The sequence below is a fragment of the Nicotiana sylvestris genome, chromosome 2 (assembly GCF_000393655.2).
Source record: "Nicotiana sylvestris chromosome 2, ASM39365v2, whole genome shotgun sequence".
Classification (NCBI taxonomy): Eukaryota; Viridiplantae; Streptophyta; class Magnoliopsida; order Solanales; family Solanaceae; genus Nicotiana; species Nicotiana sylvestris.
Window position 1 is genome coordinate 141,421,935 of NC_091058.1, and position 16,070 is coordinate 141,438,004.

A 16,070-nucleotide genomic window follows, 5' to 3' on the forward strand; every position below is an offset into this window, starting at 1 on the left:
AATGAGGAATCATGTACCGGACCAAACGGTCCAAGGAGCTGCGCCCGTGCGGGCTGAACTCACAACAATGAAACGATGTGTATTTACGCCAAGCAATAAAAGGATATCTTTCAGCATCTCATACTCCAAAAAAGGAAATTTCAGTATACTCTCGGCAGGGGTCCCTCCACCAAATGCATCCCGAAATACTCGGAGACTTAGCATCAATAATTTGGCACCCGCACGACCCTAAATTTGGAACTCCGGGATCATAAGTCCCCAACGAGGCAACTCCGAGCTCACGAATAATGGCCTTTGAGCCTAACCAAACTCGATGACTCGGAGAATGTCATCAATCGCCATGCACTGGGAAACCTGAAACTGTAAGACCACGAGCAGGTAGACTCGGTATAACCAGTTCTATTCTACATAGCAACAAGAACTGTAAGACCTCAACAGGCATGACAAACTATAAGACCTCAACAGGATGACAAACTGTAAGACCTCAATAGACATGAAAATTTTGTTAGACCTTACTACAGGCGTAAAACTCAATCCTAAGTTTAGGCTATACGTCGCATTTGTAAGAATCCCAAAAGGGCATACCCTCGGTGTAGACGCCTAAACTATCACTCAGGATCAAAAATGGCCAAACACATATGACTACGATCAAAAAGGATGCTCCAGCCAAATTAACGTGACTCGGGGACGCCCGACTGTTGCTAACAAAATCACAGGCCATTACATCGAATATACTTCAAAAAGAGCCAGTTAAAACAGGCTTCTCTCAACAGGCAAACGAGCTTCGACCATGTCATCTCCAAAACACAATGCTTCGAGCTACTCGGCCTACGAGCTAAGAACCTTACGAGGTGCTCAAACACCGGCGCTAATGACTTGAGATCGAGGTTCTTCTAGAACCGACGACGGGTTAGGCAAAATTACTTCAAAAAGACCTTAAGGAGAAAAAAACAAAGCCTACAAAATGCCTACATGCAAAAGCGTAAGAGCCACTGTCGTCAGCCAAACAGGTCTCTAGGCCACACACTAAAAGGTCTCAACGATCAAATAGCGTAAGAGCCATTGTTGCCAGCTTGAAAATTTAAAACTTGAGGATTAAAATGAGCTCGAGTCGTAATCCGTTTCGGAGACCTGATCCAAAATAGTTAACTATACATGCCTAAGGGCACGGGGCAAGCGCCATATTCGCCAGCAAGCCTCCGGGCCACACACTTGAAAGGTCACTTCGACCCAAGGCGCAAGAGTTATCGCCATCAGCCCATACGGGCGCGAAAGAGCTTGAGGGTCAATTAAAGCTCGAGTCGCAACGTAACTCGGAGACTGAACCCAAAATAGTTGAAATAGCATATGCCCAAGGGGCAAGAAATAAGAACAATTACTGTTCGCCCACACAGGCACAAAAAATCGAAGGTCAAGCAAGCTCGAGTCAAGGCATGCCTCGGGGATTAAGCCTAAATAGTTGGGAAAAGCGCGGATGCCCCAATGCCTGCTCATGTCAAAAGTCGCACTTAAGAGCCTCCGAGCCTGCCTGATTAGCTCCGGACCCACAAGAATCCCGCCAAACACCGAAACCAGCCCTCCTGGTCAAAAGCAATGCAGAAAGAGATACAAAAGAAATAAAGCTTCAAGTTTTCTCTTATTTTACATACGAAAAAGGCTCACCCTCCATCTACAAACATGCTCTGCAAGTATTAAATACGACACGGAAAAATAGCGAAATCTACACTCCGCTCCAAAAGGCTACAGCCTGCCAGCCTCAGATTCGCTCTCCGTGACGTCAGCAAGAAGTGACCGAGCATCGCGCTCGTTCGCCCTTGCTCGAACCAATTCCTCAGAGAACGAAGCCCCTAACGCCGATCTCCTCGAGTACCTCTCTTCGTGATTTGCAACGAACATATTCCTTGTCACACCCCTTTTCTACCCCCCGAAAGATATATGTATGGATTTGTGGGTTAAAGAGTTTTTCCAATTAAAGTGACAATTTTTAAATAGGGATTATTTTATTGTTCAAAGTCACCACTTGGAATTGATTTTTGGGTGTTCCAAGTCACCTTTTATTTGAATCCCTTATTCAAAGGAAAATTTGACTGTTTTATTATTGGTCTGCCAAAATAAAGTCCGGGTAAGGAATTCTGTTGACCAGGGAGAAGGTGCAAGGCATTCCCGGGTTCCGGTGGTTCTAGCACGGTCGCTTTATTGACTTAAAACTTGGCTTGAATTAATTTTAGACAAACTGTGATTTATATGATTTTCATATTTTACCTATCCACTTTTATCTCTGAATTATTAGAAAAATTAAAGAGTATTTTGAATAATAAGATTCGTAACCACACTACGCAAGCGAATGCGTAATCGATGAAATTTATTATTTAGTCATAACAGCGCTACGCAAGCGAATCTGCATTCATGACAAACGATTATTAGCATGTTATTTACTTTTTAAATATTACTACAATTATGCTTTGAGGAAAAATTAACTTTTTTGGAAATTTATTAAATGTCACCTACCGCGCTACGCAAGCGAATCCTCAGTTATAAGCAAGGGATTAATTAAATTAGAAATTGATTAAAGTTATTGAGTATGGTATGAGATTATTAAATTAATTTAATGGTTATTAAACATCACGCTACGCAAGCGAGTCCGTAAATAAAAAAGATAAAACGCACCTACTAGTTGCCTAACGTCTAAATTAATTTATTTGTGAAAAACTAATTTCATCAGCGAAGCCTCGCATTTAAAAAGATTGGGTCAATACTTAGTTGAAAGAAAAATAGGTCAACAGCTTATCCATCTTTATTGTGAAAGAATATAATCTTTGTAAGTAACAACAACCACCACCTAATATAATTCCACAAGTGGATACTCTTTTGTAAACTAAAAATAGTAAAATAGCATATGGATATTTTATTGACATTGGACCTTATTATAACCGTATTATTATTATTATTATTATTATTGTTATTAATTAAAATGACGAAACTAATATAAAGCTACATTTATTCCTAAAATTTGCCTATCGCTTAAATTAATTCATTAGTGAAAACTATTTTTAATAATGATGCCTAGTATTTAAAAGACTGACTCCAAAACTCGTTTATTACTTTAAACTTGATAAAATTAAATTTTTCAGTAGCCTTGATGTTAAATAAAGAGAAATGACTAGCAAACTTAGTACAAAAGGTGATGGTGACCTAGGGTATTCTTAAAACTAATGTAAACCCAACTAGGACATGTAGCTGAAAATAATGCATTAAAGAACATGGATTCCTAGATATTTAACTGAGAAAAATGTGTGCATTAAACTCAACCAAATTGAAGTTCAAAATAGTAGCGACACATTAAGGCATTCTTTCATTGGTTCTCTCCTCTAGCCCAGCACACTCATTATATCATATACTATTTCCTAACTTCAACTCAACTTAAACAAGAAAAGAAGTAGTACTATCAATTATGTTTTTAGCACTAAGAGGCCTCGGTAACAAAACTCAAAAATGAAACCAAGGCAAAGAGAGAGCTTCCGGCAATGAAAATGCTTATTCACCTTGGCTAAGGAACTTAGCAGAAGGTTTGTATTAGCTACGTATTTAAAGTGGAATTGAAGATTAAGCCAAATATTACAGTTTTACAAGCTTAAAACACGGGTAACATGCTAAACATTCAACTATTCTAGTGAAGTACATCAAGCATATCCAAAGAGCTGAACGGACCCATATCTTAAATTATTTGATAGAAAAATCTGCATTACAAAATTTAAGGGTTACCTGGATCGCAGAATTACAAAAATACAGCACTAGAATGAGCAAGAATAGCAGCAGAAACAGCAATTAAGACAGCAGCAACTCAGTGTTAAGATAACCCAGAATACTCAACAAGGGTGCTTGAAACTAGTAGCTAACAACTTCATGAATTTCCCAAGAGATTCTTCTATTTTTCTCAATGATTTTTGCACTCTAAGAAACACTCGCTAAGCTCAGAATTTTCAGCTTACTATTTGGATGTTCAGCTACTCTTTTTTACTCTCAAAATTGTATTCTTTTTGCTAAGTGTGTAGGAAGTGTATTTTTTAGAGTCCCAAGATCTTTTTCAAATGAGGAAAGAACTCTTCTTTTTATAGGGGGAGGAAGGATCTTGGGACAGATTTGTTTGGCCAAAAATCTATCCAAAATGATAGATTTTTGACCAAAAATCTGTCCAAAACCAGAATTTTGGTCAATGAACAGTTATTCTTACCAATTGTGGACAGAATTTTGGAGTATTGTACTCCAAAACAGTCCGCAACAGTAAAAGCAATCAAACCAAGAACCCTATACTCAAGTATTCTCTTTTCTTTCCCTTTCCTCTTAATTTCTCAAACCAAATTTAAAGTTAACTAGTCTACAAAGAGAAACCAGATTCAATTTAGTTGAAACAAATAGTAATTCGAATAAGATTAGTTAAGAGTCAATTAGTAGGAATTAATCAAGACTGAACCATATAATTACCTATACTACACAACTACTTCAATCTTAATCTGGTTAATTAGAACTAAAATAGGATATTTGAACACAAACTACTAACTCAAACTAAAACATGACAATGTAGGAAAGACAAACTCGAAAACTGCAATCCAATAGGTGATTCAAGCTTGACAACTGAACGAAATCAATACAACTCAACCATACTAACTAAACGATTGTTCTAGATTATTAGAAAGAGCAATTATTCAGCTAATCACAAAGTTAAATTACATGTCAAGCTACTGAAACAACAAACAAGAAACTAAACGAATATTCTTTGCGAAATTGAACTACTGCTTCAAACTAGTAAGATACAAAAATCAAATAATCGAAGCTAAACTTTTAACTACCAATACTAATCAAACTTGGACGATTATAATTAAGCAAAAAAAATCAGAAACGATATTATACGAAGTAGTCGATCGATTATTATAACTTAAACTTAAACAAAACTATCAAATCAAATAAGAAAAACTAAAAATCTAAGAAAAGAGAAAGGGATTAGGAATTTTACCAAGCTCGAGCACTCGGGTAATGGCGGGACAGTGGCAGTGGTGGACTCGAGTGAGTGTCTAATGTCGATTATTATCGAAACCATGACTCCGGAGAATTGGATGCTAGTTTCAATGACAATCGACAACAAAAACTCGCTTGAAGACGATGAGAAGAGAGAAATGGGAGGCAGTGGCAGTTGAGGGGCGGCAGTGACGGTGGCGGATCGGCAGTGGGGGTCGCCGGAATTTTGGGTTAAGACCAATGCCAAATGGTCATTGCTGAGCTCTATCTATGTATGTAAAAATTAAGTGGATAAAAGGGCTCAATATTCTCAAATTTATGAAAAACGTTACATCTAGGGTTTTGAATTTTCTTAGATTTATGGAGATTGAGGAGGATTCGAGGGATTCAGGGCTTGGATTAGGGTAGAGGAGGAGGAGATGAAGAGATTGACGTTGGTTGGAAGGTTTTTGGCCACCAGAGGACGGCGGCACCACTGTGGGAGACGGGAAGCAGCGGTGGAGGAAGAGAGAGTGAAGAGGGAGAAGCTAAGGTTTGGGGTTATGGGAGAAATTGCCCATTTTTCTGATTTTAGAGGGCTTATATACCTCTTGGAGGGACAAATGAGGGCCATTGGATCAAAGATTATGGATGGATGAGATTGATCTCTGAGTTACTAAACGAAACGACGTAGTTTTGATCTAAAACTACGTCGTTTGGACCCTCCCTTGGCAGCCCCTTGTGGATCGGGTTTGGACGAAATGGGCTCAAAGATTGGGCTAATTTTGGATCAATTTTAATTAAAATAAACTAGTCCAATCCCTACCCCATTTATCAAACCATTAATTAACTCTTAAAACTTATACATACACAAATAAGAAAAAATACATACACTTATACACACACACACACACACATGTATATATATATATATATAATGTAGAAAAAAAAGATGGGGTAAACTTAGGCATTTACATTCCTCGATCCTCAGCAACGTCCTTCATACGAATCACCTTCTCCATATCTCAGCCCTGATCTTCGAGAGATCGGACTCTAGTTTCCCAATCATATCCGCTTGAACTATAGCGTTGTCACGAGCTAAGCAGAGTTGGGCCTCGAAGGCAGGAACCTTGGCCAAGGCACTTCTCTCCTCTAAAGCTTGAGCCCACACCTGAGCCCGTAGTTCACCGCAAGCATTCCTGACGTGGTCAATGTCGCCCTTAAGGTACTCCAAAGCCTCCATCTTTTTTTGCAGCTAAAATAGGAAAAAGGGTTAACCTTAAGGGTCAAAAAGAGCGAAGCGCGTACTACGAAAGGTTACCTTCTCCATCAAATAGCTCTCGTAATTCGAGCTCCGGTACGCCTCATATCGCAAAGGAGCCTAAGGGACTCACCCTCATACAGAACTTTCCGAAGCTTGGACCCTTGACAGAGCAGCTCAGACCTGAGCCTATCAAAAGCCTGCAAAAGGAAAACTTGACAAAGAAAGGAAGGAATGAAATACAGAAGAATTGCGCCAGAACTTACCACGAAGTGAAGCCGGCAGACTTCCTCGAAGGCAGAGAACACTCATGTTGATCCTGCCTCTTAGGCCCCGGGAGAACCAACCTCGGGCAAAGCATATTCACTCAGGGGAACCGTCGTCCGGTAATCAAACACTCCGGGAACAGAAGGCTCGGACAATGTCCTCTCCTCAAAGACATGGGCCCGTTTAGCCCCGCTAAAAGCTCCATCGCACTACGGGTATGGATCCTGTTTATCGCCGTCGTCCCTCGATTCAAAGGCCGACAACTCCTTCCACTCTCCGGAAGAACACGTCTTCACCCCAAGGAGCCGCCCGATACCTGCAACGGTCAAGCTAGTGCAAAAGAAAAAGGAAAAGTGTCATCTCAAATGTACGAATACCTAGGTAAAGGCATTGTACGTGCATACCTCGGTATTCCTCTTCCCATCTATTGACACAGCTCGCCACCTACGCTCGTCGCAGGTCGAATGGGTCACCAACCTCCTGACCCAGTCGGGCAGATCGAGAACTTCGCCCGGCGTCCATGAAGTTGCTGCAAAAAGGGAGAAACACAATTACTCAACTGACTTTTGCTATAAGGAAAATTTGAGAAAGCGCCAAACATTCCACTCACGAGCATAATTCCAGCCCTTGAGAAACGGCATAAGCTCTACATGGATAATGTCAGTCGTCTGGACCCAGACGAATCGACTGATCCATTCTTGGTCCCCATCTTCTCCGTCATCGGCAACAAAGGGTGTAGACGAACGGCACCGCAAGGTTAACAGGCCCCGGTGATGAAAGGGCCGGTACAGCCTGACGAGGTGGCTGAGCATGAATTCAAGCCCAGCCTTCTCCGCAAAGAACCTCATCAACAGCACCACTCACCAAAACGATGGATGTATCTACGCCAAAGTAACCCGATACTTCAAGCAGAAATCAAGCACGACCCTCTCAAGGGGGCCGTATGCAAAGAATATAGGTATACGCTCAAGAATCTATCAACAGAGTCCGTGATGCTCTCACCCGGGGAAAGCGCCTGCAGCATTATCCCCTTGCTCCATCCGCAGTATTTCCTCACCATCTCCAGATGTACCTCTCTTATCAAAGACATAGTCTTCAGAGTGAACTCCCGCGGATCCTGAACGTTGGGCGTTGAACTCTCCCCTCCCTGTCGGCCAGCCCAGAAGTAGTTGTCATGGCTATGGTAGAATCAACAGACTAAGTCAAAGACGTGCTCCAACGTTTTTTGCGCCTGAAGAGACGAAGGACCCGATGCCAAGGCGGAGGGATAACTATCCAGAATAATGAGATTTCCCAAAGTTACAAAGGCCACCCCACATATATGCAAGAAACAGTGACAATTCGCCTGCCTAGAGTAAACTTGGAAGGCCAACGGCCACGATACAGATCCCGGAGCGGTACCCGACCCTAGAGGCATCCATCGACAAGAAGATAGGCCTCAAAGAGTCAACTGTATTGTCTCCAGTCTCGAGGTAGTGCCTGACCTCGAGGATCTCCGCTAAAAGAGAAGTCAGGCTTCAAGAATCCTTCAATGCCATAATTTAACTCGAGGTGGTACCCGATCTCATGGTTTCCCTTTCTCAAAAGAAAAATAAGCGCACGAAGCTCCAATCGCAAAAGCTCTAGGAGGGCTTAAGGCATCGCCTAAGTATAGGCAACCCCTCAACGGAAGTCTATCCGCTACGCTTTAAAAAGCTATTTGTGCAATTTCAAAGTGGGCCCCCGGGTACCTGGAGTTGACCTCAACTTAGGATATCATTCTCGAAAGCTCCAAAACTCAGCATACTATTTCCATGCAACTCGAAGGTCCTGACAGCCTGAGCCTATCAGATCAATTCAAGCTTTATCCGAGGTACGACGATGGGCTCGAAAAAGAGCCATGTCAGTTGGCAGAGTATCGGAAAGAATGCTCGCACCCAAGTTAGATGTCAGCGGCCAACAACGAAGGAAAACATTCAAAGGCCTCGAAAGGGCACAAGAGCATACAATAATAATGGGGCAAGAATCGAAAACAGAAATGAACAAAGTATCTTCATATTCATAAATATCCATGTACAACAGCCCTCGAGGGGTGCTTACATACAATTGCCAAAGCCTACAAAGGATCTCTACACATAAAGGGAGAACCGACTCCCGTCAGTCATCATCTCGAGCAAAAACGACAACAGCAGCGGTGAACTCAATAGCGACAAGGCAGCCTGGTCGTGCTCGACAAAGGGAAGCTCCGGCAAGAGGCCACAACACAGTCTACGGGAGCTCTGCCAAACGGCCTTGAGGCCATGAGCCCCAAGCATAATATTCAAGGATAGAAGAAGATGATAAGAAGAAGTGGGCAAATGAGCCAACGAAGGTACTGGAAAAGGAAAAACAACGCCAAAGCACCCCCATTTATAGGGGTAATGACACGGTCATCAAGGCTTTGAAAGATTGACCGGCAAACGTAATTACTGCGTTCTTGAAAAACTGAATCGACGGTGGTACATTCACCTTGGAGAACGGGAATTGGCAGTTCTTTGAATTATGCCAAAATGCACAAGCCCGTGGGACACCCCGGTTGCCACAAAAGCTCGCGCCATAGGTTGCATCATTAGTGTGATGTCGCCGTAAGAAGCTCGAGAAGTCAGGTATCAGAATCATTTCCCATCGCTTCGTTCTGAGAAACGCGAAGACTATCTATATGCGGCAAAATCAGAGGACTTAATTTTGAGCTATCAAGTCATTTCGGAAGAATGCCTCGAGACCCCGAGGATGTGGAGCCACGACCGAGTCCCCTCTCTCGGGGCTCGTCGAGGCCCGACTCGTAGAAGATGGAGGTCGAGGCCAGAACAAAAGGGGAAGCTCCTAAGGCACACGGCTAAGTCTGACAGAGCCGGTCTATCCAGAGCCGGTCTATCCAGAGCCTACGCCGAAGCGTCGCGTCTAGCCGTCCCATCTCCATACTTTACCATTAATGCATGTTGTACTATAGCCGGGTTCCCTTCTTATATAAAGGGAACCCACGCCACTTTGGAAGGGGTTGATGTTGCTCCAACTATTTTCCCCACAAGATCAATAATCTCTCTCTCTCTCTCTCTCTCTCTCTCTCTCTTTAAATTGCTCGTTCTTACTAGCTCGAAGCCACTTTGGCATTTATCTATCTCTCACTTGTTCTTCATTTATTGTTTGGTATTCCATATAGAGCCTTGTTCAATCATATCATAACTCTTATCCCTTTCCCGAATACCCTCGATAGCTCGAGATCGAGCCCAGGTATCGATCCTGAGGTCCTCCATCGACCAGTCCGAAGCCAGGGCAGTAAGCCCCTCGGTTTGATTACTGCCTCTTTTTAGCTTGCACTTCATCGTTAAACTTCATGTTCCTAGCATCATTTGCTCTAACAACTAGCATAAAAATAGATCACGTATTTTTACAATCTCATTTACAAATTTAATTATTGTTACCATTTTCACGGTAAACAAAGAAGAAGAAGAAGAAGAAATTTAAAAAATACGGCGAGAGCAGTTATTTGCTTAATAGCTAATGGAAAATGTCTAAGCTTTGCCATTATTTATTCCACGGAGCCAAAGGATCTATATGACTTGAGTTGACTTAATAATCAGAGTTGTAAACATCATCGTTTTGGGGTCCAGTGAGGAGCAGTTGGACTAAAATGCAGTGAAATTATCCTGGAGTCTAGTAGTTCCAAGATAGGGGTAAAATTGACACACCTAGGAGCCTTGTACTGATTTATAGATGCACCCCTAGAAATTGCATAGTCCATTAGCTCTTCAAATGTTCCCTTTTTCACTACCCTAATTTCCAATGGTCCAATTGAATTATCTGCAACTCTGCACTGTCGATAAACTGAATTCAATGATTCTTCCAGAGCCAAGCAACATTTGTTCAATACCTCGGAGAATTATTTGAGTCCTTTGTAAGTAATTCCCAGTAGATCACATACAATGTTTTAAAAAGTGGGGCGTGAGGTGAGGCGTTTCACCTCTAACGAGGCGAGACGTAAGCCCTGAAACATGGGGCGTAAGTCTCACGAATCTTTAAATTTTATTAATTTCAAGAACTTTAAGATAGCATAAAATAAAAAATAATTATAAAAATTACATTAAAATCAAAAAATTATAACAAATAATCCATTTAAAATATTTATAAATTATAATTCAACTATGAATAATATGAAAAGTATGACATCATCATAATATGCAAATTAGCTGCAACGTCGTTACAATTCAAACATCAAAAGTAATGTTTTCGATGCGAAATCTTATCTTAAGGAGTAATTAATCTGGCAAGAATTTCGATATTATAATTTGATATTTTATACTTCTTTTATTTAATATGCTTTCTATTTGAAAGAGAATTTATATAAAAACATAATTCACAATTTAAATATGATTCTCTAGCATCATTTATTTTTAAGTTTCAACAAGTTAATAAAATGGCAAATAATTCACTATACTATACTATGATAACTAAATATTTGTAAATAGTACTAACTTCTCGTAAACGTGAAAACAATAATATTTAGGAAAATAATTATAAAAAAATTATGGGCTATTATATAATAAAAACATAACAAATGTTAATAAATAAATACTTTTAAATGAAAGATTTATTTAAAATTTGCTATTATAGCAGTCTTAGTAGATAATGTGCAATAATTGTTATTTTAATTATGACATAAAATACTCTTAACTTAATAATTTATATTTAAGAAAAAAGTAATTTTGAATAGACAACGATTTATTAAGAAAAATTGAGGATTTACAAGGTTAGTTACACACAATTGCATAAAGTTCTATTAGGCGAACCTAGTACGCCGGGCGTTGGGCGTGTCCGGAGCGTAAGCCCCGAGGACGAGGCATAAGTCTCATGGAACTAAGCCCCACACATGAGCCCAGGGGCGTTTTACGAATGCTCCGCCCCAGGGCGAGCCCCGGGCGAGTCCCAATCCTGCTTTTACGAGGCAGAAATTATTTTTTGAACACAGCTTGCTAACAAGGACTTCAAGAGAGCCAAAACATATAAATAAGAAAATGGCTGAGAACAAAGAAAGGATATACATAATATTGCAGCAAATTGCAGGTTATGAGAACCTACAGAAAGCCGCAAAATAAAAGAAAACATATGTGATAACAATTTCAAACAAATTAAGACACAGAAGAACATATATAACTAAAGACACTTTCGATAAGCAAAGACCAATATTTCGTTTAAGTTCAACACTACAAAAAGATTGGAGAGGGAAAAATAGAAAAAGAAGAAGAAGAAATTTAAAAAATACAGTGAGAGCAGTTACTTGCTTATTAGCTAAGGCCTAATGGAAAATGTCTAAGCTTTGCCATTATTTATTCCATAAAGTCCAAGGATCTACATAACTTGAGTTGACTTAATAATCAGAGTTGTAAACGTCGTCGTTCTGGGGTCCAGTGAGGAGCAGTTGGACTAAAGTGCACTGAAATTACCCTGGAGTCTAGTAATTCCAAGATAGGGGTAAAATTGACACACCTAGGAGCCTTGTACTGATTTATAGATGCACCTCTAGAAATTGCATAGTCCATTAGCTCTTCAAATGTTCCCTTTTTCACTACCCTAATTTCCAATGGTCCAATTGAATTATCTGCAACTCTGCACTGTCGATAAACTGAATTCAATGATTCTTCCATAGCCAAGCAACATTTGTTCAATACATCGTGACTCGGAGAATTATTTGGGTCCTTTATAAGTAATTCCCAATAGATCACATAATGTCCTGGAATTGTTTTAGTGTCGGCGTAGCTAGTGTATTCAACCACACTTGTGTCATGTGGTCGCAAAATTTGCGTAGCGTTCTCAACTGCCTTTTGCAACTCGGCCTCATCGGTTTTGTCCGAATCAATGCTCAATAGCACGTTCTTCCTCCTTATGAATTTGAACTGAGGGGCCGAGTTGTGAAACCCAGTGACCTGGAGAATATCACCAACTCTGTAACGACATAATCCGGCGTAGGTTGTGATCACGAGCTCGTACTCTCTTCCCATTTCCACATCAGCCAGGTCCACGAGACGGGGTGGTGAGTCAGGAGAAATCGTTGCAGGGTTGATTGGGTCATGAGGGATAAACTCACAGTAGCACATATTAGGCATTATGGTGTAAGATACTTCAGATGGTCTGCACATTGGGTTCAAATTAAGGCCAAAATAACACTCGGAAGATGCATACATGGTGCAAGCCTTTGGTAAACCACCACTATAATAGTCTAGTGTATGGATATATTGAGCCATTGCACCTGTCACATTCACATTTAGAAAAATACTATTAGTAACCTGAAAAATAAGACAGGCAGCTTGCTAATTATAGCAAGCTTCATACATTAACATTCAAAATTTATCCTGGTATATATTTATATATATAATTTAACATGAATGACAGTCTATCTTAGACCAGCAAATTTATTTATCAGGAATGTACTGAGCGATGTACCTGTGACGATCACATCCAAGTACTTTGTATTTGGCCAAATTCTAGTAATGATCCCTTCCCAATTCTGACCTTCACACTCCTTGATAACGAACTCAGCAAGTTCAGGATTTGGTTTAAGTATTTTGGACGTGCATTCCTTGATAGAAGGGTCAGAAACTCTAGTGTTTAGTGTCCCATATGCGATATCCTTAGCAAGTTGCTGCCAATTGAGTTGAAGAAAACGAATGGCACGAAGTAGACCAGAGGCAAAAACGGCCCCTACTCGAAGGACTTGTTCTCGCATGAGAAGGCCACAAAGCATTTGAGTATACATGCTCTGGAAAGAGTCGACGCAGAGAATAGCCTCGTTAGGACTTGTATACACATTGTATGGATCGTATGGCCTAGTCTTGAACTGGTCACTTTTGTAGTAACTCGTTAGGACTGGTCTGGCAAGTAGTCCACCAGGAGTCTTGGTTTCTGCCTTTATAAATAGAAAGTACAAGCCTTTCCCTTTGTCTAGTCCAGGTACATACCTATTGATCAATTCCAGAATACATAATCAAAATCACCGAATAAAAACGTGTGTCATTACTTGCAACAACGTTACGTAAATAAAGCTAGCTACCATAACAAATACTAAGTTTTAAGTTGATAATAGGTTGTTACTGTCGAGCACATCAATAATGTAGAGTTAGTGGGTTCAAAATGGACATAATTTCATAATATATATATATATATACATATTAACGATTTCTGCATGTTTATACACAGTTCGCGAAAACAACGAGTTCAGTTAAGCCCACACAACTTATTCCTAGATCCATTCTGATGATTGAGTAGGTTAAGTTGAGCAATTTGGTAGTACATGACTAACTCCCATTAACGTTCCGTGAAGTAAATCATAAATGCATATTAACAATAGCGCTCTAGGATAGATTACTTACAGATTCATGACGGGCATGAGAAGGCTGTACAATAGCTGTCTCCGGTCTAGCTCCTCTTCAATTGTGGGCATCAGCTTTCTCTCACCAGCAGATGTCCCCGAGCTACAAAATGAATGAGACATTTCAATATCATCTTAGATTTCATGTCAACACTCATCTTGAAGTTTCTTAATTCAGTTACATATATATCACTGGAGATAAGCTAATTTGAAAGATTGTCAAAAATATTATGAACATGCTATTTTATTAAAAAGGTAAATTAAATCTCACCTAGTGAGGAACTCGGAGATGGGATGAGATGAGAAAATCAGAGAACGATCACCACTGGCAATACGCTGAATATCAGGTTGGATTTCCTCGTATGTGACAACTGGTACTTTGGACTTGAATGTGTTACGGTCAGTACCACCACGAAGCTTAAATCTTTGAAGGTACTCAGCATTGTCATTTCGACTTAAGATTTCAGCCAAGACCTTTTCTTGGACTGAATCAACGTTTCTAGTCATCTCCTCAATAAACTGAAGGGCCTTAGCATCTTTCTCACATGCTGGACGGCCAAGAGGAGATGAAGCAGTACTAGTAGCTATGGCCATATTGATATCGTAATATCAATGAGAGAAAATAATTGAAAATGGAAGAAATTAAGGAATAATTTGCAGAGAGTGTTAATGATTTGGCAGCTGGGAATGGCAACCTTTTATAGTGAAAGCTCGAAGTGAAGGGGAGGACTTGTTTTCTATATCGCTACGTCATTTTCCACGTAAGGATGCACACGTTGAAAGATTGATTAATTAAACTTTTTGGCAATTTCTGGTATGGATAATGACCGAGTATTACCTGTATAGACATTGTAATAATTTGTCGGAATTTTTGTCTCAAGAGGAGGATGCAAATGGGACCCAGTATACGCCAACGTGTTTGCTGTATCCAAGACTTATGGGTCCAACGTGTATGCCAGGTCAGCAAGGTCCAGCTAGGAGGTTCTTCTGTCTGGGAGTTGACTGGATAGCCCCTTTTTGGTGAGTTTGCTGGTCGTGGACAAACATATAGAGCTGCTAGGAAGGAGCAAATTCTCTCTCTCTATTAATCCTTAAGGACTGAGCAGCCTAATATATTAGGCCATCCGTTTCATGATTTAGTTTGACTTTTCACAAAATTTAAGGAAAAAAAAAGGAGATTTTAAAAATATGTGATGCTAAAAGCTTAAGAGGCAAAATCTTAGTGTCATCATGATATTTGTGTGACTATAAAAATTTCTCATTAAGAGTAAAGTGAATAGAATAAAAAATTAATAAGTTAAATTGTTTCTACATATAAAAATGTATTATTCTTTTTTAAAACGGACTAAAAAAAAGTGTGTCATCTATATCATTTATTTTTTCATGAAAGGTCTAAGTATTTACCATTAAAACTTTCATTCTATTGATATGATGGAAATCTCTCATACGATTCAAAATTTTACCTTAACACAGGGTGCATGTTAGTATTTTTTCACTGTGTTTACTCCGTCTCCCCTTTCCTCTTCTCCGATCTCCTGATATAATTGAACAAAAGAAGGTCTAAGTGCATTGCCAATAAGCAAAAGACTCATTCCTCAACGCCATGGTTCAAGTGCTAATACAAATTAATGTCAGTGCCTAGGAAATTTTGTTATTAATATTAGTTATTACGGACAATTGAAATTTTAGAAATTAAAATGATCGAGCAAGGATTTCTGCCTTGTCACATTGCTACTTGTCGGTTAGGGTGGATAGCTTTCCATATATTTTTTTAGCTTAATGGTAGTTCCCACCAGGTGCATGCCCTGTCTAGTTTTTATCGTCTAATGTCTTGTCTTTGCTATTATTATTGTTTATAGATTCCAATTCTATTTTTTTTTCTCCACGTCATGATGATTTAATAATATGTTTGGCCTTTAATTGTACTTACCAGATAGTTCAAGGTAACCATGATTTTTATTTATTGGTACAATCAGTCGTGATCATTTCAACATGGTTACTGACCGTATATTACAAGCAATTTTAAAAAAACTTAATATACTTTGTTCTCTTCTTGATTTAATCATGTACAGAGAATTATTCCAGGTAATTAACTTATTGCATTTTTAAAATGTAAATGGAAATTAGAATGATGCAATTGAATATATATAGTTCATGTACATAATTGGA

General features: G+C 39.6%; 1 protein-coding gene across 1 annotated transcript; it reads right to left on the reverse strand.

The window, feature by feature from the left end:
• Positions 1–11,765: 11,765 nt before the first annotated feature.
• LOC104212532 (probable indole-3-acetic acid-amido synthetase GH3.1) lies at positions 11,766–14,549 on the reverse strand. The gene is made up of 4 exons (XM_009761827.2): positions 14,173–14,549; positions 13,903–14,004; positions 12,977–13,491; positions 11,766–12,782 (listed from the first exon to the last, which is right to left on the reverse strand). Exons 1-4 carry the CDS (start codon positions 14,493–14,495, stop codon positions 11,911–11,913), a joined length of 1,812 nt encoding a protein of 603 aa, XP_009760129.1. The 5' UTR covers positions 14,496–14,549; the 3' UTR covers positions 11,766–11,910.
• Positions 14,550–16,070: the final 1,521 nt, after the last annotated feature.

What these genes read in the sequence shown, in the direction of transcription:
- LOC104212532 (XM_009761827.2), bottom strand. Translation starts at nt 14,495, where the DNA reads ATGGCCATAGCTACTAGTACTGCTTCATCTCCTCTTGGCCGTCCAGCA. An exon ending in ATCTCCGAGTTCCTCACTAG is followed by an intron (nt 14,005 to 14,172) that starts GTGAGATTTAAT and finishes TTCATTTTGTAG; the next exon opens with CTCGGGGACATCTGCTGGTG. An exon ending in CTTGGATGTGATCGTCACAG is followed by an intron (nt 12,783 to 12,976) that starts GTACATCGCTCA and finishes TGAATGTGACAG; the next exon opens with GTGCAATGGCTCAATATATC.